The 25,807-nt window shown below is 51.3% G+C and overlaps 1 protein-coding gene and 1 non-coding gene across 2 annotated transcripts; one reads left to right on the plus strand and one right to left on the minus strand.

The window, feature by feature from the left end:
* Nucleotides 1–637: 637 nt before the first annotated feature.
* Nucleotides 638–719, plus strand: TRNAL-UAG. Its single transcript has one exon. It is a non-coding gene; the product is annotated as a tRNA-Leu (tRNA).
* Nucleotides 720–5,540: 4,821 nt separating this feature from the next.
* SDR42E2 (short chain dehydrogenase/reductase family 42E, member 2) lies at nt 5,541–24,032 on the minus strand. Its single transcript, XM_045461203.1, has 11 exons — nt 22,861–24,032; nt 22,284–22,379; nt 20,484–20,541; nt 19,648–19,766; nt 18,939–19,014; nt 15,048–15,130; nt 13,328–13,465; nt 12,726–12,791; nt 10,639–10,702; nt 9,205–9,278; nt 5,541–6,728 (listed from the first exon to the last, which is right to left on the minus strand). The coding sequence occupies exons 1-11, from the start codon at nt 23,644–23,646 to the stop codon at nt 6,489–6,491; spliced, it is 1,800 nt and encodes a 599-aa protein (XP_045317159.1). The 5' UTR covers nt 23,647–24,032; the 3' UTR covers nt 5,541–6,488.
* Between the last annotated feature and the right edge of the window lie 1,775 nt (nt 24,033–25,807).

The raw sequence follows: 25,807 nt of genomic DNA on the forward strand, positions 1-25,807 counted from the left end.
GCTGAGGCAAGTTACTTCGTCTCTTTGCGAGTCAGTTTCTCCCCTTCTAAGATGTGGCCAAGAATTATGATTGACGGAGACCAACATACAAATAATCTGTAACAATATTCATTGACATTGTAACGACATTCACCTAGACCGGTGATTCTTACCTCGCAATGGCAGGGACCAGGCCATGGGGCCACCTGGGATTGCAGAGATGACGTGGAATAGGGCTGGGAAGTCCGCAGGATGGGGACCTGGCCGGCTTCTGTGCATAGCAGGGTTCCGCGCGGGACCCCCCAGCCCAGCAAGGGAGGAAGCGGCAGCGCGGCACCGTCCCCTGGTGGCCGTAGACAGTATACGACGCACACGGCAAATCGAATGCACACACGTGAGGACTGAATATTCATGTTTAACACTCAGGAACTCTTCTTTCCCTTTAAATTTGGCATTCTGACCATAGTTATTGCTGTCAATCATATAAATACTGTGATTCCAAAGCCCCGAAAGAAGCCACAGATCAAGATACCTTCACAGGCGCAGGAGAATCCAGGTTGCTATTGGGCATGCGCAAATCTAAGAGGGCGGGGTCACAGAGTGTGAGACACTACGTCATTAGACTAATATAGTCTCAGCGGAAAGCCCTGCGACGGGCGGTAGCGTGGCCGAGTGGTCTAAGGCGCTGGATTTAGGCTCCAGTCATTTCGATGGCGTGGGTTCGAATCCCACCGCTGCCACACCCCTTCATGGTCTCACTTTTTCTTGAACCCTTCAATTTGTTTACCATCTCCTAATCCCTCTTCCTCTTTTCTCCTTTATGACTCTGTTTTTACAAATGAAATGGAGAGCAAGCGGGAAAAGCAAGAAACTGCAGCCCGGGCACTGCCTTTCCCTAGCCCAGTACACAAACCCACCAATCCTGCTATCTGAAAAACAAAAACAGAAGCGTCTCCTTATGTCCAAGGGGAAAGCATCTGAAATAACTTTAATAGTTCCCAACAGACTGCCTACATCTCTAATGCTTCCAGGGGCGGCCAGAATGAGCAGGCCGCTTTACCCCTTAAGGACAAAGGTTAGGTGGGGGGTGATTTTAATTATGACCTGAGTTGGGAGGTTCCCTTCCCGGCACGCTCTGTAGCCTATGGAGAGCTCCGGCTGACTCCACAAACCTCTGTTGGTAGAAAAGGTGTCAGGTGACCCTGTGGAAAGGTTGAGATTTCAAGGGGACTGCCCCACGTGTGCTATCAACCTTGAAGTTCCAGCTTCATTGATCCACCCCCTATTTGGCCTTCACGCTTGGTTCAGGGGCCCCTTGTTTGTTTGTTTGCTTGCTTGTTTATTCAATAGCTATGAAGGGCCTACTATGTGCAAGAAACCAAGTTCGTCTTGAGGCTACAGAGCACACAGGCAGATAAGCTTCTCATCAGCTTTCCAGCTGTGGTAACTTCATTAACTACACCTGTGCGGAGTGTTACGAAGGGCACAACATGCTCACCTGGCTCAGGGTCAACCCAGGATGTGTCATTTCTCTGGGACTTGAAATTGAGAGATTAGGTATGTGAAGTTGGGAGAGAGGAGCTCAGGAAGAGGAATCAGATTGTGGAAAATCCTGGTGGCAATCAAGAGCCTGGTGAGTTTGAGATGCTTTGAAGGCAATTCGGGGCAGCTGAGCAGAGAGCGGCAGGGACTAATGGCAAGAGATGAGGCTGAGTGTTAGGCAAGCGGGGTCATGAATGCTAAGCTAAGGCCCTGAACTTGTTCCTGAGGGCAGTGAGAAACCATCAAAAGGTTTTAAGATGGAGGGTGGCATGTTCCAATTCTGGGTTTAGAAAGTTCCTTCTGGCAGCAGGAACGGGAGGTTCCATTCAAAGCCTACTTCAGTTGTCTAGGAGAAAGGAGAGTGGCTTGCAGCATGGTTATGACAGTGTGTAGGACAGAGAGATGTTTTGGAAGTGAGTCTGACCAGACTCACTGAAGAAGGTATGAAGAAGAAGGACGTGTCAAAGTGATGACCAGGTTTTGGACTTGAGCCACTGAATGGTGGCTCTGGTGGTGCCTCTTCTTTCCCTCGGAGGGAATATAGGATGAAGAGGAATTTGTGTAAAGATACTTTCAGCTTGATTCACAATGAGCGTGAGATGTGGGACATGGGCTTGAGGAGGAGGTTGGACATAGAAGTCTGGAGGTCAAGAGAACACTCTAAACAAATGATACAGACTTGGGAGGCAGTGGAATAGACGTATTTGCTCAGGAAGAGTGCACAGGGGCAGTAGAGGGGCCAAGACAGAGTCCTGAGGAACGTCATCTTAAAGAGAGGGCAGTAGGAGGGGTGCCTGGGCGCCTCAGTCAGTTAAGCACGGAGTTTGGCTCAGGTCATGATCTTGCGGTCGGTGAGTTTGAGTCCCGCGTCGGGCTCTGTGCTGACAGCTCGGAGCCTGGAGCCTGCTTCAGATTCTGTGTCTCCTTCTCTCTCTGCCCCTCTCCCGCTCACACTCTGTCTCTCTCTCAAAAATAAATAATAAAACATTTTTTAAAAATGGGGGACAGAAGAGAGGAGACAAAGAAGGACTGGTCAGAGACATAGGTGGAAGACAGGTGTGGTGTCACATAAGCCAAAAAGAGTATTGCAAACAGGAAGTAGCCAACCATGTTGAACACTGCTAAGAGGCTTGGCAAGATAAAGACTAAAAAATATCCATTGGACTTATGATTTATGGACAAGGTCATTGACCCTGATTAAAGGCATATTGAATGAGTTGAAGAGAAGAAACAGAAACATATGTGTGGACAACTGAACACAAAATTTGATTTTGAGGAGGAAAGCCGTAGGAGCACTAGTGAGAGAGGAAATGGGGAGTTAAGTGAGGATATTTTTCAGATGAGAGAGACTGGAGGATAATTTTTACTTGTTTTTTAGTAAACCCTACAGCCAACATGGGGCTGGAACTCAGGTCCCTGAGATCATGCTCTTTCCACTGAGTCAGCCAGACACCCTGAAACTGGGGGATATTTTAGACACCTGGCCTTGCATCTACAACAGGGAATAGTTTCACCGATGATTTTTTTTTTTTAAGTTTATTTATTTTGAGGGAGAGACAGAGAGCGTGCTTGGGAGGGGCAGAGAGAGAGAGGAGAGAGAATCCCAAGCAGGCTCTGCCCAGTGCAGAGCCTGATGTGGGGTTCGAACTCACAAAATGTGAGACCGTGACCTGAGCCAAAATCAAGAGTCAGATAAATGCCTAACCAACTGAGCCACCCAGGCACCCCTTCAGGGTATAGTTTCAGCACTGACAGTGGAAAGCTCATGGATTTACCTTTGATGATCCATTCTGATTGGCTGCTCACACTGCCAGCTCTATTTTCTGCATTCATGTTGCTTTTGCTCAGTGTTTCCAAGTAAGCTAGGCCCTCCTACCTCTCTCAGAACGTCATGCATGGAGGGCTGGTTATCTGAGCTGCCTCTAAAATCCTCACAGGAACTCTGTCTGTTGGGTGCAGGTGCTACCTCCTTTTTCCTTTGGGTAAAAACACGAAAGGAGGGAAGCTTTCTTGGCATAGTGACCCACACAGCCCCCAGGCCCAGGGTGTAGATGTTCAGAGCCTCAGGAAACAGATGACTTAGAGAAATGGAGAGAACAAAGGAATTGATTTTCCTTTTGTTTTCTGAAAGCTGAGTTTTGGCAGTAGACAAAAGGTGTAGAAGATTATGCGAACAGTGAAAGTCTGTTTTCCTGGCCCTGGGAACAGATTTCTCAGGATTGATAGAGGAAAGTCAAAGAAGAAGGAGGTGAGTTTAGATGCAAATGTGTTACTGAGAAGAAAGGGAGCCCAAGGGCTGCCAGCCCCAAATGGCCTGAGGTAGATACCAGAGCTCAAACTAAGCCGTGAGATGGCTGCGGTGCAGAAGAGCAGAAATAACCACGAGGAGCGTTGGGCCAGTGAGCCTTGGACAGTGCCTCCAAATTACTTCAGCCGCAGAGGAGTAACCCCCACCCTTTTTAGTTAGACACACCCCCAGATTCCTCATCTGTAAAATGGGAATGATAAAACCTACTGTAAGGGTAGCCCTAAGAATTAAATAAGAGCCTACAGGGATGCCTGGGTGGCTCAGTCGGTTGAGCGCCCGACTTCGGCTCAGGTCATGAGCTCACAGCTTGTGAGTTGGAGCCCCGCGTTGGGGTCTGTGCTGACAGCTGACAGCTCAGAGCCTGGATCCTGCTTTGGATTCTGTGCCGCCCTCTCTCTCTGCCCCAACCCACTCACATTCTGTCTCTGTCTCTCTCAAAAATAACATCAAAAAAAATGAAAAGAAAAGAATTAAATAAGGGCATACAGATGAAAGCCCTTTCAAACTGTCAAGCATCAAAACAGACATAAAGGATTATTACTGAGCTTTGAAAAATTATATGCACACAAGCAGTTCAACCTATCAAAGAGGAGCATACAATCTTTAACTGCTTCACAAACTTTCTTAATTGTTCAGCAAAGAGGGATACACTGGGGATGGTCATGTTGGCTCTAATACATTCGTTCCCCTCCACCACAAGTTTTATTAGGCTTGTGATGGTTTTCTTCTCTGCCAGGATCCATTGTTTGATGGGCCAGTTCCACTTGTACACATTATGATATATACATGGATATATTTAAACACTGATATCTTGATACAATCAATACCAAGACAATGTGGAAGGGGGCACTGTTTCTGTGGAGAGCAAGGCTGGATTACGAAGTTTTGTGAGTTTAAACATTAAAGATTCTGGTGATCACCACTGCTCCCTTATTAATATATGGAAGAAATAGGGGCACCTGGGTGGCTCAGTTGGTTAAGCATCCAACTTCAGCTCAGGTCATGATGTCACAGTTCCTGAGTTCTAGCCCCACGTCGGGCTCTGTGCTGACAGCTCAGAGCCTGGAGCCTGCTTTGGATTCTGTGTCTCCCTCTCTCTCTCCCCCTCCCCTTCCCATGTTCTGTCTCTCTCTCCCTCTCTCAAAAATAAATAAGCATTAAAAACATTAAAAATACATATATGGAAGAAATACCAAATTATAAAGTATGACCAAAACAAGTTCTAATTCTTCCCATTACAATTATATTGGTACTTTTTCAAAAGGTCCAATTCTTAAAAAAATTATTTTTTGGGGATATAATTTACATAGAATATTAGCTTCAGGTGTACAACATGATTTGATATATGTAATACTGTGAAGTGAGCGCAATGTCCAGTTAACATCTGTCACCACATATAGTTATAATTTTTTCTTGTGATAAAAACTTTAAGTTTTTTGTTTGTTTTGAAAGAGAGAGCGATAGAGTGAGCAGGGTAGGGGCAGAGAGAGAGAGAGAGAGAATCCCAAGCAAGCTCCGTGTTATCAGCATAGAGCCCAACATGGTGATCAAACTCACAAACAGTGAGATCTTGACCTGAACTGAAATCAAGAGTGAGACACTTAATTAACCAAGCCACCCTGTGTTCCTTGTGGTGAAAACTTTGAAGATCTACTCTCTTAACAACCTTCACATATATAATATAGTATTATTAACCATAGTAACCATTATATCACCATAACTTATTTATTTTATAACTGGAAGTTTGTATCTTTTGACCACCTTAAAAAGCTTTGTTTTGTTTTAGATCTTTTCTGACACAGAAGCCTGTGCTTATTATCAGCCCCAGACTTATAAACTGGAAACCCAAAAGGCCAGGTCTGGCTAGGCAGAAGCCTGGGTCTCCGGTGTCCCTCCAACCCTGGCTATCATCACACAGGGAGAAGTGTATGACTGAGTGAAACCAAAACATCAAGGTAGCAGATCAAAAGCAATTCTCCTAGAATCGGTCTATTCCAAGATCCCAAGACTGTCTCAGGACAAGCAGAAAGGAGCCTGGGCAGTGAGGACGGTCCAATGTCTCTAGAGAGGCAACAGCTGCAAATGCCACCCCCGCCAGCACTTAGCCGCTGGAGGTGACTCCGGCCAGGCCCTAAGCGCTCACCTAGGAGGCGTGGCTGGGGAGGGGGTGGAGCCAGAGAGGGAGAGGGCGGGGCTAGGCAGAATTACAAGCAGGAGAGGGGAGGGGCCGGATCCAGAAGGAGGAACAAGGCCAGTCCCGGAAGGAGAAACGAAGGGGAAGGCTCAATCCTACCGGTAGGGCCAGAAACAGGGCGGAACCAAAGCAGGGGAGAATCCGGGGTCGGGCTAGTTCTGGGCAGAGCAGAGGGAGAAAGCCTAGAAGGCGGAGGAGGCCTTACGGCTACCTCCTCGGTAACCCCGCTAGGCCAGGCCTGAAGCCTGGGCGACCCAGAGGGCGGGGCCAGGGCGGGGCCGTGGCTCAAGAGGAGGAGCAGAGGCGTGCCCAAGCTTGGGGTGGGGGCAGGGCAGGGACGGAGTCAAGACCCAGCGGGTGGGCCCAAGCCCAGGGGGCGGGGTGTGGCCGGGGCAGTGGTTCGGGGGCGGGTCCAAGCCCAGAAGGTGAAGCTGGGTAAGAGGAGGCAGTGGCCAGTGGCGCAGGTCAGACATTGGACGGCTGCAGGCCTGCGAGATGTAGGGCCAGGGCTAGCAGCCCGAACAGCAGCAGCAGCCCGAGCAGCAACCGTAGGAGTGTTCGCGCGGTGGAGCCGCGGGACCGCCGGCTCGTAGACCTCACGTATTGCTCGACGACGTCGGCGAAGCGGAACTTGTCTGGCGCGTAGCCAAGCTGGGCGCGGGCCTTGGCGATCTGGAAGGTGTGCGTCACGGCCACGCTGCGCACCTGCGGGGGGGGAGGGGTAGCAGAGTCGCGGGCCCATGAGGGTGGGAAACACATTCCAACTTGTGTTACCCACAGGGAAGAGAGGGCAGGGGGTTTCCCTTCCTTCGCACATCAGATCCCATGTGCTGCGTCTCGCACCTCCTCAGGGAAGATTTCCTTTCTCCCTTCTCCCATTTTCCTCGAGAGCGAGGCTTCCAGGAGGCGTTTTCTGCATCTCCCCCACTCTACTGAACTTCTCAGTCCCCCCAAAATGACGGTCCCACCTCTGCACGTCCCTTCCCGGGCAAGCGGCCTAGCACAGGGCTGGGAGTCAGCAGGTTCTTGGCTATGTTCTAAAAGAAGCTGACCGCCCTGCCTGGGCCCCGGGCGCTGCTCTCCGGAAATGTCCCCAGGAAACACGCTAGGCTTCTCTGGCTACAGCCCCAGGACACAGCCTTCACACCCTCCCTGGTTAAACTTCCCTAAGAGAGGAATTCAATTATGAAGACATGATTCTCTCCAGCTTCTGGGCTGCCTGGGGCCCCATAGGCTTCAAGGGCAGTTCTGACAGTTATGAATAACTGAACAGGCCCTGTGCCTGGCCTGGGCTAAATCCTTTCTAGTCCTTATCTTATTTAATTCCCTGAGGTGGCACTAACGCTGTCTCCTCTTTACAGAGGTTAGATGACTTGCCTAGACTCACAGGGGAGCCGCATTCCAGGCCCCGCACTTCCTGGCTGTGTTGGGACCGGAGAGAGGATGCCCTCCCACCTCATGTCTTCCTCTGTTGTTCCTCAGCCGGACACTTGGAGGGGGTCTGAGAGAATGGTTTGATTCTCCCATGGCACTGAAACAACCCCTCTGGCCAAGCTGCTGGTCTTGGATACTCGTGGGAGAGGGGAGAGGCCAGTCTTGTTCGTTTTTGCCCCAGGTAGTAAGTTCAGGGCTTTGGGGGATACAGCTGGGAACTAGATCAGCAATGTCCTGGACACAGTGCTCTCAGATCTCAGGCTTAGATGTTACCTTACTTTGGGAAGTCTCCCTAACTGCCTCAGACCTAGCTCAGGTGCCCCTTCTGTGTGCTCTGAAGTTCCTAATAATTTCCTTCAGTATAGGCCTTATACTGTGTTAGGTTTCCCGGTTGTCTTCCCCTTTGGACTGTGAGGTATTCGAGGTAAGGGCTGTGTCTTGCCTTAGTTACTCCACACAGTTCCTGGCACACATTAGGGGCTCAAAAAATGTTGAATGAATCAGACTATAACTAGAGAGCTGGTTGGGTATGTCACAGTTTGACCAGCAGAGGGCGCCAGAGCCATAGTGCCCAGAAACTTCCTTAGCTAAGTAGGGATCCTTTGCCCCTTAGCTGAACAAGGAAACTTACAAGTGAAACAAGGAGGGGAGCTAAGTCCCTTCCGCAATTCAGTAGCGACTTGGCAACTAATTTACATTAATGTGATTCCTGATTCGCTTTGAGCTTGAAATCATTTAGGTCTGGTCTGGGTTCAAATGCCAGCTCTGCTTCTTAAGTGCATGTTCATGGGCAGGTTTTTTCACCCCTGTGCGTCTCATTTCCTCTGTAAATGAAGGTAACAATCTGCAATTTCGAGTAGCATTGAAAACTAAATGATATAAAGCACAACACCTGGCATATCATCACCACTCAGTAGATGGCCACTATTGTCATTATTCTCTTTCCTCTGCTAGTCTGGATAGTTCAAAGGAGAAACCACAGGGAAGTGCTTCTTGCTGTGGCCCATTCCCTATCCTCTGAGTTAAACAGCACTGAGCTTGGAGTATGAAGTCAATTCCCAAACTGTGTGACCTTGGACAAGCACTAACTTCTCCAGTGTTCAGTTTCTTATAAAGTTCAGTTTCTTATCATAAAACACCATCATAATCTCTTGCCCTTCCTAACTTAGCAGGACATCAGAGAGAATCAAATGCAGAGTGAACTGGAAGGATTTTGCAAGTAATGCCAAACACTACTATTTACAACCTGCATTAAAACATCCTCTCTTTTAAACTGTATGTACAAAGAGAAATCTGCATCGTCATTTGGGAATAGTATTCTGTACACAGTAGGCACTTGTATACTTATTATTCAGTAAGCGTGAACGGTGAACCTAGAACCACCAGGTTCTGTGTGCATGTGTCTCGAGTGTCGGTGGCACTCGTGGGGAGTGTTGGCATATTCAAAAATGTGAATGTCACAGAACCTGTCTTTGGGAGCTTCCGGTCTGGCAGCGAAGATAAGCTGCTTATGAATGAATGACAGGGATGAGGGACAGGCTCAGAGCTAATCACATTTCAGACCAAGAAAGCACAGCCTAAGCAAAAGCCCAGAGGCTGGGATGATTGTAAAAAGCTAGCACTAGATTTGGGCCCACAAGGAAGGTTCTGAGACTTCAGACAAGGATCCAGTTATCCAACGGGTGAGGGTGCTGGCGGTGGGGCTGTGGTGCAGGGCACCCCCCCCCCCCACCAGCAGCCCACCTACCTCGCTCCGGGTGAGCAGTGGTTGGACGCTGCAGATGGGCCTCAAGGCCAGGTGCACATACTCCATCACCGCAGCTGTGGGGGGAGAGAAGGGCCAGTGACCGGGGGGCCTTGCTCTGCAAGCTCTGGGGAGACCCTCGGGGACAAATGAGTTGGGGGCATTATTTGCTTTGCTAGGGGGAGTCTCTTCATTTTGCAAAATTCTCCTGTCCCTGGGTTCCTTTAGATCAGCAGTTGTCAGCTCGTGCCGGGGAGGTGGGGGTGGGGGCTTGTTTGGCTGTGAAATGTGTCACAAGTACGTTGTTATTAATATTAAAGGACTGACATTTGGAAACAAATCAGAGCAGATTCAGAGTTATCTCAAATCATGTCTCCTCCCCCCCCCTCACTTCTATTCCAATGTGGTCTCTTGAGTAGGAGAGAAAGAAGTTGCGACGGTGGTTCTCAGCCAGACCACTTTTAAAAATGCTCATGCTTCCCCCACCCCCTTGCTCTTGCCGATGCTGATGTCATTGGTCTGGGATGCGGCTGGGGCATTTTTATGTTTTATAAGCTCCCAGGTGATTCTAATGCGCAGCCAGAGTTAAGAACTAGGGGGTTATAGTTAGCTCGCTAGGAACACTATACAATCCTATATAACTGCCAGAACCTGTAGCTGCTCTTTCCCCAGCTGAGGGGTCAAAGAGTGTCAATCATTGTGGCAACGCTGTGCATGAGAAGTCACCCCACGTGTGGCCTAGTGGGCATAAGTTTGTAAATCCCTGCTTTAAATGTCAAGCACCCCAATGCATTTAAAATACAACAGATCTAGCTAAGATTTTCCAGGAACGCAGCTCTTCGTGTCATGAGGATCACTTGTCCCCCTCGGGCTGACCACTCCATGCCTGATGTCTGCATTCCGGCTGGAAGGAGGCCAGCAGAGGTGACAATGGGGGGTGCGGATGAGAGTAGAGACTGAGCTTCAGGGTGCGGAGGAAGCTCCACCTGCTCCGAGGCAGACTTCTCTTCAGCCCCAGGGCCCCCTCTCCCCCTGACTGGCGTGATGCCTTCCAAGACGGGCCACAGGACTGGGTGTGGGTTTTGAAGTCAGCCAAGCCCGGGTGTGAACCTGCCTCTCCCGCTTTCTCACTGCGGCTCCATGAGCAGGTCACTAACCTCTCAGGGCCTCAGGGGCCTCATCTTTACTTGGGTCCAATCACACCCACCTAGAAAGTAGGATAGGGTTTATTCAGGGTCAGGACTATGGCAAGGAGGTTGCCAGGCAAATGCAGATCGGGCTTGGAGCACCCGACCCCTGAGAGTGACGGTCTCCTTAGATTTTGTGCCCTCAGTGCCTCACTCGTCTCCACCTAGTCCTGGCCCTGGGCTTGAAAGACGGCGATGCATGTGCACCCGGTACATGGAGGGCTTGTAATACACACACCCCTTCCCTTACCTGTTAGGTAAACCCAGGAAGTGGGCACCTGGATCCAGGGCTGGCTGTACCCTAGCTTCTCAAACTGCAAGGAAACATGGCCCAAGATGAGAAATGGTCTTTCAGGGGCTGGTGTGGAAAGGCCACATACTCCCTTTGCCCTCTGTAGAGGTACCACCCGGCCCTCTGCCTGCCCACTCAAGAGGGCAAACCCAGCAGCCAGCCCCAACCCTGTGCCAGTCTTGAAACGGAAAGCTTTGATCTAGAAAAATCAAGCAGGGCATGGATGCATGGGTAGGTTTTTAACCTGGGATCATTCACATCATTTTGTTATTATTTCCATCTGCCTACACCCAAAGACATTCCAAGGCACTTAACGTAAAACCTAATTTTTCTAGAATTGACTTTTCTGCTATTAAGGAATAATAATAAAAAAATCCGGCATGTGTGTGGAGGGTGGTAGGAGATGCATGAAGAGATAGGCTGGCACAAGATGAAGTCTTCACTTGTATAAAAACTGTCTGGGTCACAAAAAAAAACAAAAAAAAAAAAACAAAAAAAACGGCAATAACAAGTGTTGGCAAAGATGTGGAAGAATGGAACCCTGTTACACTGGTTTTGGAAATGTAAAATGGTGCAGCCACTTTGTAAAACAGCCTGGCAGTTCCTCAAAAGGTTAAACAGAGATACCATATGATCCAACAATTCCACTCCTAGGTAAACACCCAAGGGAAATGAAAAGTACGTCCACAAAAAACGTATACAATCTTATTCATAATAGCCCCAAAGTCAAGAAAGCCCAACTTCTATCAACTGATGGATGGATAAACAAAATGTGGTCTATCCCTGGAATAGAATATTTTTTGGCAGTAAAAAAAGAATGAATACTGATATGATGCAGGCTACGCATGAACTTTGAACTCATGATGCTAAATGAAAGAAGCCTAACACAAAAGTTCACATACTGTACGATTCCATCTATACGAAATGTCCAGAATAGGCAAATCTATAGAAACAGAGAGTAGACTCGTGGCTGTGTAGGGCTTTGGGGTGATGGTTGTACAACTCTAAATATACTAAAAACCATTGAATTATGTTCTTTAAATAGGTGAATCGAACAGTATATGCTCAATAAAGCTGTTGACATTGACATGTCTGCATGCCCCACAGATGGATCCTCCAGCAGAGGGGTTCTGGTCGACCTCTTCCAGGCAGGCCTGGCCCCAAGAAGGAGTCTGCAGGGTGCTGGGTGTGGAGGCCAAGGTTCTCGGAGGGGCTGCAGCACAGGAAGCCCCAGGGCTGACAGCTTCCTTCGACTTCAGTCTACCTTCCACTTACCCCTTACACAGCTTCATCACATAGTGTGGGGGCATCATGAGCAAACTTCCACAGGGCAAGTCGACATAAATCAGGAATCAGGGAGCAGCTGAGTGGTTCAGTCAGTTGAGCATCTGAGTCTTGATTTCAGCTCAGGTCATGATCTTATGGTTTGGTTCATGAGATTGAGCCCCACATTGGGCTCCACGCTGACAGCATGGAACCAGCTTGGGGTTCTCTCTCTCCCTCTCTCTCTCTGCCCCTAAGCCTGCTTGGGATTTTTCTCCCTCTCTCTCTCTCAATCAAAATAAATAAATAAACTTAAAAAAAATTAGGGGGCACCTGGGTGTCTCAGTTGGTTAAGCATCCAACTCTTGGTTTGGGCTCAGGTCATGATCCCAGGGTCATGGGATTGAATTGCACCTCAGGCTCCATGCTGAGTAGGGAGACTGCTTGGGATTCTCTCTCTCTCTCTCTCTCTCTCTGCCCCTCTCCTGTGCTCTCTCTCATAAAATAATTTTTAAACATTTAAAAACAAACAAAAAAAAAATCAAGAATCAGACTGGGAGAGGCTAAGGCAAACCAGGAGAGTACATGGTTCCCCAAAGGGGCAGCCACAACCCAGCTCCAGCCAGTTCCAATGTTGCCCAGTGGACACTATTGCTAGAGCTGTTTTTCAATGTGAAATCTTCCGATTTTCCGGAAGTAGGAAAGGATGACAAGAAGAGGAGATGTGCAGAATCCTTTAATTCTCACTTGGGGTGGAGGCAGGTGGACATCTGGGCACCTACCAGTGGGGCCATCCACTCGAAGAGGTTGACACTCTCCCCGTCATTGATATAGTACGCCTGGCCACTCTGAGAGGGACACACAGGGAGGGGGACAATCAGGCATCTGCCCACCGCCTGACCCCACCCTTTCAGATGGCCAGCAGCTGCCCTGACTCCCCAGTTCTCCCGAGCAGCCACTGAGGAGTCATGGCCATTGTCTAACCCTGGGGACAGACCTGGGTAATTCCCTTTGAATTCTGAGACTGCCACACTGAAAAGCTGTGTGACCTCGGCAGAGTCACTTAACCTCTCTGTACCTAAATGGGATGAAAATAATGGGAACTCCCTCTTGGGCTATTGTGAAGAGTAAATGTGACAGCATAGGTAAAATGCTTAGCATTTGGTTACCATTACAGGATCCACAACACCTACATCACAGGGTTACCGCAAGGAGTTAGCGATGCCCTATAAAGACACCCCACCCCTGGCTTCCCTGGGCCCACAGTCCCACCGGCCATCTTGAGTTGGGGAGAAATGTGTGTGAGCCAGGAACCCCCTAGGGATGGGGCACCCCACCTGCCGTCTGCTGGGGGGAGGTGGGGACAGCATGGCAGGAGACTCACAGCTACATAGCCCTTGGCCACGGTGAGGGCCTCGGCTGCCAACACGTGTGCCTGCACCAGATTGTGCACGTGGACCCAGTTCATCTGTGTCCTGCGGTCCCCAAATCGGAACATGAATAGTCTCTTCTTGATGTGGCTCTGGAGAGGGTGATAAACACAAACCCAAGTCTGGAGTGGCTTTGAATACCATTTATATGATGATGGCTCCCAAATTTCTAGCTCCAGGCCAGACCCAAGTCCTGATGCCTCCATGTCCTGGAGCGTGCGGCTGACCTTCTAGCTCCTGTTCACCATCCCCCCCAGGTCCCCCACATCTTACTAGAGAGCACTCTGTGGCTCAGGCTGAAACCCTGGGGCCTCCGCTGGCCTTCCCTTCTCTCCAATCCACATCCAAGCCACCTGCAAACCCACTGGACTCAACTATTAGAATCTGTCCAGAATCCAACCACTTCTCATGGCTGTGACCGCTGCCCAGCTTCTATACCTGGACACTGAAATAGCTTCCTAGCCGCTTCGGCTTCCACCCATGGTCCTTGCTGCTGTTCTCCACACAGCCAGGGGGATCCTTCTGAATTTGAAGTCAGATCTTATGTCTCCCTGCTCAGAGTCTTTCAGATGCCCACTGCCAAGTTGAAGGCCAAAGTCCTGACAACGGCTCAGGAGGCCCTTCTGACCTGGTCCCAGCTACTCTCGGACTTCATCTCCTACTAACTCCCTTGTGCACCCAGCTCCTGCCACACGGCCTCCTCCTGGAATGTGCAGCAGGCTCCCATCTCGGGGCCTGCCCCTGCCTGGAAGGTCCTCCCCTAAACACTCGTGTGGTGCACCCTGCCAGCTCCTTCAAGGTGAAGAAGCCTCAAGGTTCCCCTGTCCCCTGCTCGATGAGACTCCCTGGCTGCCTGTGCGCCCAGCTCCCACACCTTGCTCCCCCTGTCCTTTTTCTCCACCGTACCCGGCACCTTCGAACACTCTTTATCATTTATCATGCGTATTATCCATCTCCTGTGAAAATATAAGCCCCACAAGGATAGGAATCATTGTCTGCTTTGTTCACTGATCTGTCCCGAAGCCTGGAATAGTGATCTTTCTAATTTCCAGGTTTGTACCCAAGCTGCCTGCTCTATTTGGACCACCTTCTCTCTACCACCCCATTTCCTTGGTTAATTCTTTCTTCTCTTTCCAAACAGCATAGGCATCACTACCTCCAGGAAGTCCTCCTGGACTGCCCCTACCAGGTCGTCTCTACTGTGCTCCCACATTCTCCTTCTTTCCTCCACATAGCCCTTACCACACTGACTCTGTGACTGTGGCATCCATCTCCCTGACATGGCTGTGAGAAATGTGAGGACAGGGCCTCCAGTCCCTCATAGCTATACTGCTGGCACCTTTCTGTGGAGAGAGGCTTTCTATATGGCAGCATGAGATGAGCCATCTGGCCATCTTTGAGCCCACATCTGAGTAGGGACAGTAGGCTCCCTCTGCCTCTTTGGGGTCATAGCTCTGTGTCTCTCCAACCTGTGTCTAACCCTGGCTGGCACACACTGAGACCTTTGTTCCTCGTGGGTCTGATAGGGGTAGGGACATCTCCCAGAACTAAGAGTCCCAGGCTCAGGACATTGCCCCAAGACCGACACAGTGACTGTGGACTGGAAGAGCCCCATCCATGCACACATCAGCCAGAATCCTCCTGTGCCTTGCACACAGGCCTGGGTTGACATACCGCCACACGGGGCAGGTGCCTCTGCTCTTCAGGGCCATAGATCCCCGGGGGCCGGAGCACACACGTCCGCAGAGTGCCTCCTCCTAGGTCACAGGGAGGGAGGTCAGGGCCTGGGGAGGGGTGGACCAGCAGGGAGAGACACAGACATGCTGTCCACATCTCCCGGTCCTTACCTGGATAGGTTGGCAGGGAAGACAGCCCCTTGGGCTTTCCTCATTGAATTACTTATTCTCAGTCGATCAGTCAGTCATTTAACAAACACCATTGAGGGGTTCCCCAACCTCTCCCCCTTGCACTGGGCCCTGGGATGGATGCTGTGGAGAACCCAAGGATGACCAAGAAATGGTCCCTGCCCTCATGATGCTCACGGGCCAGTAACAGAGGTAAAACTGAGATGCAGATATGTACGTGGCCCATGACAGTTCAGTCAGCACTTGGCAGACATAATCTCCTTTGGCTCCCCTGAGAGTCCTACTGTGCCCATTTTACAGATGCACAGAGAGACCCTCACTCCTTTGTGCCAATAGCTGTAGCTCTTTCCTTTTTCTGATCATCAGCTAGATAAGGACTATGGTGGCTCTCAGGGAGAGCCTACTATGTGCCTGGTGCTCTGGTAAGCCAGGTTGTTTTTTTTTTTTAATGTTTATTTATTTATTTTTGAGAGACAGAGAGAGACAGAGTGTGAGTGGGAGAGGGGCAGAGAGAAAAGGAGACACAGAGTCCGAAGCAGGCTCCAGGCTCTGAGTTATCAGCTCAGGGCCTGATGCGGGGCCCGAACCCATAAACTGTGATGAAGTCTGAGGATTAACCAACTGAGCCACCCAGGTGCCCCCAGGGTTTTTTTCCTTCAAGGCAACCCTATGAGGTGAGAACTGTTACTATCCCTGCTTCTGGATCAAAGAACCAAGCCTCAGAGAAGGGACGCAATTTGCCTAAGGGCACACAGCTCAGCCCAGTAGAGATGAGATGGGGGACCAAAGCCCAGGTTCTGATGCTACAAACGGACTCTGTGTTCCTGCTCGTGCAGCCTTGGTCTTCTTGGAAAATGGGTGCTTTGTAAGTAGTGGTAGCGATTGTACTTTTCAGGCAATCAGTGGAGAAGGGAAGAGACTGGAGCCATCAGCACACGAGCCTGGAGGCTGTCCCCCTCACTCTCACTGCTCTGTGCCAGCAGAGTCCCCCAGACCAACAGGGAGCTTGGTCCAGAGCCCCCCAACTTCTCTGGCATGGGTCTCCCCACATTGACGGAAGCAGTAAACTAGTCTCCTCTGGAGAAGTCTGGGGGTACAGCCTGAAGGCTGCCACAGACATATGTCTGTCAAGTCTTAAGAAACCCTACAAAAATTTCAGTTTATCTCATAATCTATTTAAGATTAAAAAAAATTTTTTTAATTACTTATTTGTAAATTATTTGACTTTCAATCCCAACCCCTGGAGATGGAACCTTCTGGAAGATGTTCCTACTCTCCTGAGGCTCAGGTTCCCTAAGGGACCGCACCCCAGTTTGGGAAGCCCCAGTGTACCTCGTCCTCTGGGAACAGAAGCCCACCTTCCTTTGGGGGTCCCTCCCCCTCTGCACAAGGTCTTAGGGGACCATCAGTCTAGATGCACCAGATGTGTCACTCTCCTCTGAGGTGGTGGCCATGGGACCCAAGCTGGGCCAGTGACATGTTCTCACCCAGGAATGTGACTCTCGGTATCACTGACACCGGGCTCTAAAATCCTCAGAGTGGGTTCACCCTGAAAAGACTGGTCACCAGCTCCTGCCACCCAAGTCCCCAGAGCTGCCCCAACCCTGTCCTTTTTGCAAGCTCTGGTGATCATTTTTCTGCAAATATATTTTCCAGAAGCTATCCCACATCCTTCCGTAGTAAGTTCCTTTTCCTCGCAAACTTTGCCAGGGCCAGTGTCCTGGGTCATAGCCAAACACCCTGACTGCCTCTCCACCGATATCCTCACTTTACAATGTGGCCAGTGCAGCGGACTGAGTGGTAGCCCCAGAAAAGATATGCCCACATCCCGGAACATGTGGATATGACCTTATTTGGACGAGGGCCTTTGCAGATACAATTAAGGCTCTCAAAATGAGATCATCCTGGATTATGCTGGTGAGCCCCAAATCCAATGTCAAGTATCCCTTATAAGGGACTCACAGAAAAGAGACACATGAACCGCAAGGAATGAGTGGGGCCATAAGCTGGGAAATGATTCTCCTGTAGAGCCTCCTACAGGAAGTGCAGCCCAAGCCACATTTTGATCTCCAACATCTGGCTGTAAACCACAAGAGAAGACCTTTCAGTTTTAAGCCACCAAGTTTGTGGTCATTTGTCCCATCACCCTGAGCTGAGATCTGCACTCTCAGGGCTCTGCTTCAGGGACCAGGGCTCTCCTTGCCGGGTTACAGGCAGAGTCTCAGGGACCAGCTTGTGTTAGCAGGGACTGGAAATCACCCAGCGTGACCACGGTTGGACTCCTGGAAGGCAGGTATCAGGTGAGCTTTTCTGTAAGCAGACTGCAGCTAATTTTAAACTCTGGGTCACCTAGGCATGGTCAGGGGAGCGGCGGGGAGGTCAGGTTGCAGCTGACATTGACTGGCGGGGCACTGGGCAGCCACGTCACAGAGGGGCAGGGCCCAGGGTATCCATGACTCCCGACCACGAAGAGCTGGGGATGCTCGTATAAATAATTCTTGTCCAAAGGATTAAGTGTCTGTTTTGCAGGCTGCTGGTCCGGCCATGGAAGGCTCCAGGCAGAAAAGACAGTTCAACCGCACAGGGTCAACCCCCTGGGAAAACACAGCCGGATGTATGTTCCCACTGGGATCAGGGGTCAAGGCCTGACAGGCCCAGGGTGCCAGGATGGAGTGGGAGGATTTTAGGGAAAAGAGCCTGTGCTCAGTGGCCTGCTCAGCTGTGGCTGCAGTGAAGCATGATGGTTCAGCTCGAGGTTCTGGTGTTAGACGCCCCCTGGAGTAGGGGTGGGGTGTTCAAATCCCACCTCTGCCACCTAATAGCCAGGTGACCTTAGCTAAGTCAGTTCAGCTCTCAGCCTTAGCCTCCTCCCCTGTAAATCTGGGGATTAGAATTGCAACCAGCCCTCACTCTCCAAATCTACTTGGCTCCTGAGTTTAGATACTTAAGGTAGTAAGAGAAACCAAGTTTTCTGATTCTTTTTTAGTTTCTGAATTTCGGAAAGCAGAAAGTGATCACTTGAAGAGCAAGGGATATATCTAAATCTATCTGGCTCCTGAGTTTGGAAAGCAGGGGATCCTTAGGATTCTTAGCTCATGTGGATGCTGTAAAGAATTACTGAGACCTTTGCATATAAAATTAGCATGTAAGGGACACCTGGGTGGCTCAGTCGGTTAAGCATCCGACTTTGGCTCAGGTTATGATCTCACGGTTTGTGGGTTCAAGCCCTTGTCAGGCTCTGTGCTGACAGCTCAGAGCCTGGAGCCTGCTTCGGATCCTGTGTCTCCCTCTCTCTGCCCCCCCCCCCACTACTTGTGTTCTGTCTCTCTCTCTCAAAAAATAAATAAACATTAAAAAATTTTTTAAAAAAGTAAAAAACATCCTTAAACTAGATCTACTCCTATGTGGCAGAAGAAAGATCCACTCTTATCTGTCTCTTCCCTCACCCAAGATGTGAGCAACTTGAGGGCAGAGACTGGACGTGACTTTCTCCAGACTATGTCCCTGATGGGGTTTGGGCACATAGCAGGTGCTCAGAATTTGTGGAATGATGAATGACAGAGGCCCTGGGGAACTGTCCTTTGGAAGGAAGGTGAACCTCAGAAACATAGAAGCTGAAAGCTAGACTCGCACATATATTCTGGGGGGAGGCAGCGGGGGGCATGTGCATTTGCCCTGAGTAGGGCCCCACGACACTTACCTGGGAGAGGTGTGCCATTGGCCATGAGGGTCAACTGGTCAGCGATGGCTTTGGTTCGTGAGTAGTGGTCCATATGCTGCCAGAGGACAAGGAGAAGAGCACCGCCAGGTAAGGGTCAGCGGCACTGCCCAGCCCCTCTGGGCCCAGGGCTGCCCTCCCTGCTTCAGACTACATAGGGGCTGGATTCTGGGGGCTCCCCCTGGGAAATGGCCAGCGCCCTTCTTTTCCCTTGGGGTAGGAGCCATGGGAGCAGAGTTCAGAGCAGTAACAACGACCAGAGCTCCTTCACTCGGGGAGGGTCTTGCTGGCCCCCAGCGCGAGCCCCGGGATGCAGATGCTGCGTGTGCACTAGATGAACTATTTCCATGCAGTCCTCCAGGTGTTCATGGCATTTCACACGCATCAACTCGCTGCCTGCTCTCCACACCCCACCGGGGTGGTGTTTTCACGCCCAGATGAAGAAACAGTGGCTCAAAGTGACTTGCACAAGGCCCCACAGGTAGAGAGTGGCCTGGCTGGCTCAAGGCCAAGTCTGTCTGATTTCAGAACCCCTAAAATAGGAGGCTTGTGCTACCCGGTTTTGGGGACCCCTTCTTCATGGGACTCAGCCTGAGTTGTGAAGCTGACCCTGGTTTCCACGCATCCCTACCCTTCGGGCTGTGGATCCCAGGCCCAGTGGCCCTGCCCACCTCTCCTGGAAGCCAGATACCTTCTCCAGTGGGAAATATGGCACAGAGTCCTCATCACCCTGTTCTATGGGCTTCCCGCCGAACACGACATTGACAGTGCTGGTGTAGATGAGCCTTGGAACTCGCCGACGGACGCAAACTGCAGTGACAATGGCACACACACGCGCGCGTGCACACACACACACACACACACACACACACACACACGGGGCCAAGATGAGTAGAAGCTGGAGGAGGAGGTGCCCACTGGGACCTCCCTGGGAGAATCCACTGACCTCCACCCAGTCTTTGCCACACATCCTGGCCCCTGGGGCCCTCCCAGAATACAGAGCTGCTCAGGAGGGAAGGGGTGTGGGTCAAGTCCCTGTTCCGTGGGGCCCTGGGAGCCAGGCTGGCTCACTCCTCCTTCTCAGTATGGCTGTGGCCCCTGAGCTACCTTGCTGGGGGCAAGTCAGAAGAAAGTTTCAATCGATGGGGACATAGGAAACAGACACTCTAGAATCAGAGAAAAGACCGGATGCAGGACAAGGCAGACATGCCCAGAGCCCCCATAAGTGGGTCTTCTATTTTGGTGTTTCAGCAACTTTTCTAACTCTTGATCCCTGAAATGTAAACTCTGCTGCCCGTGTCCCCAGACATGCTGTGGCCACACTGACCCGTCCCATGCAGGGGCCTGGGCAGGTCTGCAGTTTAGGAAGGATGTGCTGCCCACAGGCCCTACACTGGGGTGGGTGGGGGCAGGGGAGGAGGGTCCCACCTCTGTCCCCCTACCCTGTCCCCAGGGCCGGGCCTGTGGCAGGAGAGGGGAGAGAAGCAGGAAACACACAGCTGGTCACACGGAGCTCGGAGCGCCTACCATTGATTACTAGTTTGGTGCCTCCAACATTTATAGACTCAATCTGCTCTTTTTGCAGCTAAAAGACAAGACGGAGGTGGGAAGTCGTGGTGTTGTCATGCCTCGTCGCTGAGGCCATAAGGCTGGGCTTAGGGTCGGGCAGGACAGGGCCTACAGAATGTCCAGCTCAGAAGCAGGGATCTGGGAGGCCCACAGGAGGTGCAGGAGCCCTGGGTACCAGTGCCCAGCTCTGTCAGCATCCCCCTGAGCGCCCCCCACCTCTGCCTGGCCCTCAGCTATCTCATCACCTCCCCTCTGGGTGGTCAGCAGGATGAAATGCACCCTATGGGAGGACTTGGTACAGTGTTTGACCCAGAAAAGGGGCTCAAAATGTTTGGGTCATTTCCTCACTATGGAAGTCTCAGTTTCCTTATCTATAAGACAGACAAGAGTAATACTGTCCATGCCCTCGCGAGGTTGGGGTGTGAAAAATAAAAACACCTTGTCTACAGAGAGAGAGCTGCTCGTGTGCCCGGAAACAGGCGAAGCCTGTACATCTCACTTAATCCTTCCGACCAGACTAGGAGATGGGTTCTATCTTGATTTTTAAACTATATTTATCCTCATTGCAGTTGCTTTTAAATAGATAATACAATCACATGGTTAAAAATATCTCAAACAGGGGTGCCTGGGTGGCTCAGTTAGTTGCTTGAGTGTCTGGTTCTTTTTTTTTTATATATATATTTTTTTAACGTTTATTTATTTTTTTTTGGGACTGAGAGAGACAGAGCATGAACGGGGGAGGGGCAGAGAGAGAGGGAGACACAGAATCGGAAACAGGCTCCAGGTTCCGAGCCATCAGCCCAGAGCCCGACGCGGGGCTCGAACTCACGGACCGCGAGATCGTGACCTGGCTGAAGTCGGACGCTTAACCGACTGCGCCACCCAGGCGCCCCGAGTGTCTGGTTCTTGATGTCAGTTCAGGTCTTGATCTCAGGGTTGTGAGTTCAAGCCCCATGTTGGGCTCTGTGCTGACAGTGCAGGGCCTGCTTGGGACTGTCTCTCTCTCTCTCTCGCTGTCTCTGCCCTTCTCCTACTTCCACATGCACATGTGTGCGTGTTCTCTCTCTCAAAAAAAATAAATAAACATTTAAAAAAATCACTCAAACAGTAACAAGGGTATATAGTGAAAAGGAAATGTCCTTCCCATTCCTGACTCCCAGCCTTCCTCCCCAACCCCCGCAGAGGCAACCACTGTTCCTATTATAGGCCGGTGTATTTCTAGACATAATCTATACTTATTCATATCAGCACATACACACGTGTGAATATCCTAGCTTCTTTTTTATACAAACAGGAGGATATCAAACACTGTTTTTGCACCTTGGAAATTGTTCCGTTATCAACACATATTGAGTTACTTCATTCTGTTGAATGGCTGCATAGAATTTCAATGTGGGGAGACTTTACAATTTATTTAAATAGTCCTTAACTGATGGGCATTTACTTTACTTCCTGTTTTTGTTATTTAAAACAATGCTGCAAATATATACACAGTGTGATTTCTGAGTCAAAGGGTGTCTGTTTTGATGGCTACCTACGGAGGAGGAAACAGAGGCTCAGAGAGGTTAAGTTAACTCGCCCTGGGTCACACAGCGAGAAAGTGGCAGAACTAGCATGTGGTCCCATGGATGCAAAATGCAGGCTGGGTATAGTCCGAGTCCTTCCTGGATTAGGTGAAGGGCACGTAAAGTTGGGGGTGCACAGAGCCCAGATCTGAACCCCGCTCTAACTCCAGGTATTGTATGTTGGGGTGCTCACCTTCTCAACACCAGACATCCCATAGGATGCCACGTGGAAGACGCAGTCCACCCCTTCGAAGGCACGATACAGGGCTTCTTCATCTCGGACATCGGCCTGAAACACAGAAGGAAGAGATGGGGCCAGGAGGTTTGGGCCAAGGCAGAGATACCAACCCTGCTCCTTGCCAGCTCCCAGAGCTGCTCTCCTGACCCAGGCCGAGCACCGTGGGAGAGGCTGTGGGGCAGGATTTAGTGTATGATTCTACAGGGCATCATCGTCTTCGTTATCGTTGGCGGCTCCATTTATCAAGCTAATTCACAGGGGCTGTGCTCGGTGTTTTACGTGCACAGTCTCATGGCCTCCCCAGAAGACCCTTGTGAATCCTGCTTTCTATGGATGGGGACACGGAGGCTCAGACATGTGGAGCCTTGTGGCCATGGTTGCCCAGCTGGGAAATGCCAGAGTTTAAATAGTCTGATTCCAAGAGCCTGTTCTCTTCAATATCACACCACGGGTTTCACATCAGACACTGTCCCCAGACCTCCACCAGCAGCCTGGGCGCCCCCACCAGTCCCCAAGATGCTCATCACCGCACCTGGATGAACTTGGTCCCCGGGGACAGCTCCCACTGTGGTCGGCGGAGGTCGAGCAGGATGACAGAAGTGCCACTCTTGGCCAGGCTAGAACCCAGGCTAAAGCCCAGGTAGCCTCCTCCTCCAGTCACCAGAACCTTCTGCCTAGGGGCCTGCATGGGTGTGGCCTGAGTCTTCTGCTGTGGTGCTAGTGTTGGGGCTGTCTCTGGCTCACTGGGTTTGGGCCCAATTCCAGAACCCCGTCTGGGCCCAGGCTCTACCCCTGGCCCAGGTAACGGTGCAGCTCCTGGCCTAGGTACTGGCTCAGGTACTGACCTAGCTTCTGACCCAGGCCCCAGACCTGGCGTAGGTCCTGAAGCAGCACCAGGCTCCGGCCTAGGTCTAGACACAGCACCAGACCCTGGTCCAGGTCCTGGAACAGCACCAGACTCTGGTGCAGGTAGGGACACAGCACCATGCACTGGTCTGGGTCCTGAAATAGCACCAGGCACTGGTCCAGGTTCTAGAACCACACCAGGCTCTGGTCCAGGTCTGGTCACAGCACCAAGCCCTGGTCCAGGTTCTAGAACCACACCAGGCCCCGGCCCAGGTCCTGACACAGCCCCAGGCCCTGGCCCAGGCCCCAGAACAGTAGTAGGCCCTGAAACTGCACCAGGCCCCGGGCCAGGCCCTGACTCAGACCCCAGGCCTGAGACTCCTCCCCAGGCCCGGCAGACGGGGCAGCTCTTCTCTCCCTGGCCTGCAGCTCTGCAGGCCTCTGGGGAGGAGCCTGCTGGGTTGGGCTTCATTCTCTACTGAGCCATGCAGACCCAGCATCTGTCCACCTGTAGAGAAAAATAAAAGAAAGAACATTCTAGAGTTGTCTTAAGTCATGTGGATTATCAGACTAAGGGGAACTCCTGGGGGTGCTTAGAGACCCTTTGAACCTGTCCCTTTCAGAATTTTGAGAACTTTCAAGGTGGTTGCTGCCTCCCGTGTGTTTTACAGCTGGGGAAATTGAGGCCCAAAGTCACATTGCATGGCTGAGGTTTACACCAAGCATTCCTAATTTCTCTACCAGTTCCTTAAAATCCCCGTTCCCATGTAGTACCAGAGGAAGGCAGAGTAAATCATGCCCAGGGGAACCCCAGCACACTGGAGGTGACCGCTTCTGACTGGGAAGATGGGGAGGGTTTCCTGGAGAAAGAGATAGAAGGAAGAGGAGGAAGAGGAGAGAAGGGGAAATAAAGGGAAGAGATGAGGAGGAGGAATCCCCATGGGGTCTATAAGGGCTCTGTGCTTGGGAACCTGCACGGAAGAGCCGCGCCACACCCACCCTGAATCTGCAGCCCCTGGTTCTCCCAGGTGCCCCAGCAGTGCAGGTGGCTGGCAGTACAGGTCTGCCCAAGCCCTCTGCTGGCTTCAGGGTCAGGTCGGTGAACCACGGGGTCCAGCACTGAGGATCCTGTCGTACTGACTCCAGACTTAAAGTGACCCAGCTTCAGTCACTATCACCATCTTCATCCCCACCCCCCCCCCCCCCCCACCTCCTGCTCCACCTGAGGCTAAGGCAGCACCAGGGGCCGGATGATCATCGTCACCATAATAACAGCAGTGACCATATACCGTGGGTCAACTGTTTGCCAGGCCCTGTGGATACAGAGGCAGGTGTCTCTGCTCTGCATGATGCCTACTGGCTGTAAAAAAAAAAAAGGACAGGCACAGGGCACCTGGGTGGCTCAGTTGGTTAAGAGCCTGACTTTTGATTTTGACTCAGGTCACGATCTCACGGTTCGTGAGTTCGAGTCCAGCGTTGGGCTTCTCTCTCTCCTTCTATCTCTGCCCCTCCCCTGCTCATGCTCTATCTCTCTCTCACTCTCTCTGTCAAAATAAGTAAAATAAACATTAAAAACAACAAAAAAAGAATGAGCGCAACCGAGTGACTGAGTGATGAGCCCCATGGTTGTTGCTGGGGGTGTCAAGGGGCAGGGGTCCTGACAGATATAGGGGCTGTACCTTTTGGTCTCCCCCTTATCACTGCCCTGCTCTCCAAAGTTCTAGGTCAGGGACACAGTCCCATGCTGTATAAACACTGACACTCATGGGTTTAAGAGTGAGGAGATATCCCAAATCTGAGTCATCACTGGGGATGAGTTTAATTCCCCAACGGGGATGCAGCCCCAGAGTGGAGCCCTTCTCTGCCTAGGACTCTGTTCTAGGGACTGGTCTCCGGGACTGGAGCTTTCTATCCTATGGGGATGTGTGTGTGTGTGTGTGTGTGTGTGTGTGTGTGTGTGTGTGAGAGAGAGAGAGAGAGAGAGAGAGAGAGAGAGAGACAGACAGGGTGAATTTCTTACAACCTCCCTGTACCTCAGTATCTACAGCTGTAAAATGGACCCAAATAACCCTGGCTGCTCTACCTCACCAGGTGATCGTGAAAACGCAGATGCCGGAGCCCTTGGCAAACCACTGGAAAGCATGCTCCAGTAGGGCTTTGTTCACAGCAGCGTCCCCAGCACCTAGAACAGGGCTGGCGCCAAGCAGGTGGTAAGTAGCTGCTGACTGTATGAAACCACCGGGAGCTGTTCTGCATCTGGGAGTGTTGCGGCCAAGCACCTGCTGACCGCAGCCAGGACGGCATTTAATTCTCCTGGCAGTCCCGTGCAGTACAGGATGCCGCTCCCATCACCCAGCGATGAAAACGGAGGCTCGGAGAACATTCGCTAACTTTGATGGAGTCTCAGTAAATGGGTCGGCCTGGGTCCAGGTCCCTGGGGGCCCAAAGTGGAGTTTGGTGAAAGCAACTGGGGAAAGGGCGCCAGGGACCCACCCCGGCCTCAGCGCGTCCCGGCGGCGGGCAGGAGCAAGTGCCCCTCGCCCCCCCCCCCCCCTCCACTCCGAGAGCAGCCCCAGCCCCGGCCCCGGCAGCTCGGGCGTGTCCTCGGCCCCCCGCCCCGTCCCCCGTCCCAG

This window comes from Leopardus geoffroyi, chromosome E3 (assembly GCF_018350155.1).
Source record: "Leopardus geoffroyi isolate Oge1 chromosome E3, O.geoffroyi_Oge1_pat1.0, whole genome shotgun sequence".
Taxonomy (NCBI): Eukaryota; Metazoa; Chordata; class Mammalia; order Carnivora; family Felidae; genus Leopardus; species Leopardus geoffroyi.